This window comes from Pyxicephalus adspersus, chromosome 5 (genome assembly GCF_032062135.1).
Source record: "Pyxicephalus adspersus chromosome 5, UCB_Pads_2.0, whole genome shotgun sequence".
Lineage (NCBI taxonomy): Eukaryota > Metazoa > Chordata > Amphibia > Anura > Pyxicephalidae > Pyxicephalus > Pyxicephalus adspersus.
Genome location: NC_092862.1, coordinates 27651500 through 27654716, shown reverse-complemented (window position 1 = coordinate 27654716; position 3217 = coordinate 27651500). Strand labels below are relative to the sequence as shown.

Genomic DNA, 3217 nt, shown 5'->3' with positions numbered 1-3217 from the left:
ATGAATTTAGTTTAAATGTGCCCACAGAATATACAAACAGCAATAAAAACCTGATAGATGTTCTATTTATCACATCCTTATATGCATATTTAGGAAAATCCTAATGACAAGTATCCAGGGTTTTTTTTTGATTCTGTATTTGCTATTAAAACACATTGGAAAGGCATATCTGGGTAAATACAACATCTGACCTGTCATGTGCAGAACTCAATAAAAGGATTGTGAGGTGTGTTTGAAATGCAGGAAGACAATGCTCATGGACACTGGTGATACAGGTGTCAATTTTCCCATTCAATTAAGTATTCAATCATTTTGATCAAATCTGACATAACATCATATATGTGTCCATTTGTTAAGCAGTGAGTCTGGCATTCACTGAAACATTCCCTGGTGGAAAATCTTCATTAAGATTCATATGTTTCAATGACAGTAATTGATTCTCCATTTTCTCTATTTTTATAACATGTTTTCGAGTTCCTAAATTCCAAGGAAAAGTTATTGATAATGAGTGTAGAAACAGGTGTAGAAAGGGGCCTCAAGCAGTCAGTCAGAAAACTGAGATCCCTATTGATTTCTGATTGAATATTTGAAAATGTGCACATATACCAAGGTATATTGACTGTTGTGTATGGTACTATGATTCACTGACTTTAAAATTATGGAGATTATTATCAGAATGATTATCCATTAAACTAAAATAAGGCTACCATTCATCTTCCCACTACTGACCATCTACAACCGTGTGACCTAAAGCTTTATTTTGCCGTTTGCCATTTATTTATTATACAACTTTGAGGGCCCCAGAGGATAGTACTGTAGTCCTGAAAGTCCTGTATTTTCCATATTAATTTTAGTATTAGTTCAAGTGGATAGTATGTTTGTATAAAAGCACAAAAACTCAAACCAGGTGTTTTGGATGAGTTTAAGATGAGAGAGAGGATTTTAGACACAAGTGTATTAGATAATATTATTATTATTAGTATTATTACTATTATTATTAATATTAATAATAATAATAAACAGGATTGATATAGCGTCAACACATTACGCAGCGCTGTACATTAAATAGGGGTTGCAAATGACAGACTAATACAGACAGTCATACAGGAGGAGAGGACCCTGCCCCGAAGAGCTTACAATCTAGTAGGTGGGGGAATTTACACACAATAGGATGGGAGGTATGTAGTGGTGGGAAGTAGTGATGGTGTGAAAAGACAGAAGAAGATGTGTAGGCAAGTTTGAAAAAATAGGTTTTGAGTGCTTTTTTGAATGAGCAGAAAGTAGGAGCAAGCTGAATAGGACGAGGAAGACCATTCCAGAGAGTTGGAGCAGCTCTAGAGAAGTCTTGTATCCGTGCGTGTGATGAGGTTATGAGTGAGGAAGTCATTAGTAGGTCATTGGAGGAGCGGAGAGAGACCTGGAAATGTTCTGAATATGGGGGGTAAATGAGAGGGCAGAGTCAAAGGTGACACCAAGATAACATGCCTAAGGGGAGGGCCGAATAACAGTTTGTTAACAGTTAGATATATGTCAGGGGGAGATTTGGAATTTGAGGAGGGGTGATGATGAGTTCTGTTTTATCCAGGATGAGTTTTAGGAATTGGTCAGACATCCATGAGGAGATGGCTGACAGGCAGCATGAGACCTTATCCATGACTGAGGGAGACAGGCCAGGAGTTGACAGATAGATTTGAGTGTCATCAGCATACAGAATGGTACTGTAAGCCAAAGGAGGATATGAGACTACCGAGAGAGGAGGTGTACAGAGAAAAGAGAACCGGTCCAAGGACTGACCATCCAAATGTATTATTTTTTTCCAAAAATCCATTTTAATTCATTTGGTTTGTTACATTAAAAACATACCTACAGTACATATTCCCATACCTACTTTCCAGCTCATTATCTGGATGTCTGATGAAAACTAATGCCTATGCATTCTCAATCACCAAAAAAAGTTTACTGTATATAGCAACAATAACACTCTAATACCTCATAACTTAATCAAATAGACACAAGGTAATTGTAGACAGTATTTAACTACATACAGAATAAGAATAAGGGGGATAGACAGGTGCCCTTGAGTAAAGTCCAAAGGTAGCCTCCAAAATATTGGTCACAACCCTTACTACCGGGTTTTATCGGTATATGGCTAAATAGTTAAAATAGGCATTCTCATTATTAACATAAAGTATGTATATAAGCATATTTAAAAAGCAATTGAAGACCCTGATTCACCAGATGTACCCTGATTCATCCTGATTCATCAATGAAATGCGCGTACGCACATGCTGGTCAGCAAGCTCTATTACCGCGAGTTGGGCCCGAGTTCTAGTGAACTCGCCTGCCGGTTTCCTGCTAAGATGAGCAAAGATCTTGAATATGCCAATTAAGGTGATAAATTTTCAGCTGCGCGAAATCCACTTTGTGCCAAACATTTTCTGGCTTTTCCATCCCTTTAGGATGTTTCTGCAGATTTGAATGGAATTTTAGATCTTGGCCCACTATATATGTTGACTTACTCAGTAGAGGAGGCACATAAAGGTGGATTCCTTCTTTTAACCGTAAGCAAAATCATTCATGAGTGTTGCTTGTAGCCAAGCCCTTGATATCCGAAATCATAGCAACAAATAGGCAATCTTTTCAATCTGAAGCAATATGGTCCAAAAAGCCCTCTTTGCCTATTTCTTCTTAAAAGTTCTCTTTTCTATGTATATATACATACATCTTAATGCATACATACATGTTTTATTAATGTGCACTCATGTCTATACATACATGAGTGCACATGAAGCAAAAGAAGCAATATACACAAAAAAATACAAACTTACCTTAATGAAGACTGTGCAAAAGTGCAGTCCATTTTTCAACTGATAAAACAGTTCAGGCACACATAGCGGGTCCGCCTTGGCGCACAACCATGAGCTACACACTCCTGACGTTTGGCGCACAACTATGCGCATCAAACAACTGAGTTTTAACAGGATAGTTGTGCTGTTTTTAGCCTTACATATAATTCAGAGAAAGGAACAGCTTGAAAACAATCACAATTGTCTTTTTAAACTGTCCTGGGAGATTGGAAAGGAGATCACATAACAACAAACCCCCAAAAAACAAACAACAACATTTTACAAACAACTTTATTGAAAAGAAACATTTGCTAAAAGGTCACAATAAAATATAAAAACAAAAAAACACACACATCACATCACTAAATTTA

The 3217-nt window shown here is 37.0% G+C and overlaps 2 protein-coding genes across 6 annotated transcripts in view; one reads left to right on the top strand and one right to left on the bottom strand.

Moving 5' to 3' along the window:
- The window catches only part of LOC140331913 (hemoglobin larval subunit alpha-like), a 4503-nt gene extending 2675 nt beyond the window's left edge, over nt 1–1828 (bottom strand). The window contains exon 1 of the mRNA XM_072413247.1: nt 1779–1828. Within this exon, the coding sequence (XP_072269348.1) occupies nt 1779–1828 (50 nt within the window). The remainder of the gene's footprint in view (nt 1–1778) is intronic.
- Nucleotides 1–3217, top strand: part of RALYL (RALY RNA binding protein like) — a 373375-nt gene that overhangs the window by 136608 nt on the left and 233550 nt on the right. The gene's annotated exons all lie outside the window — the stretch shown is intronic.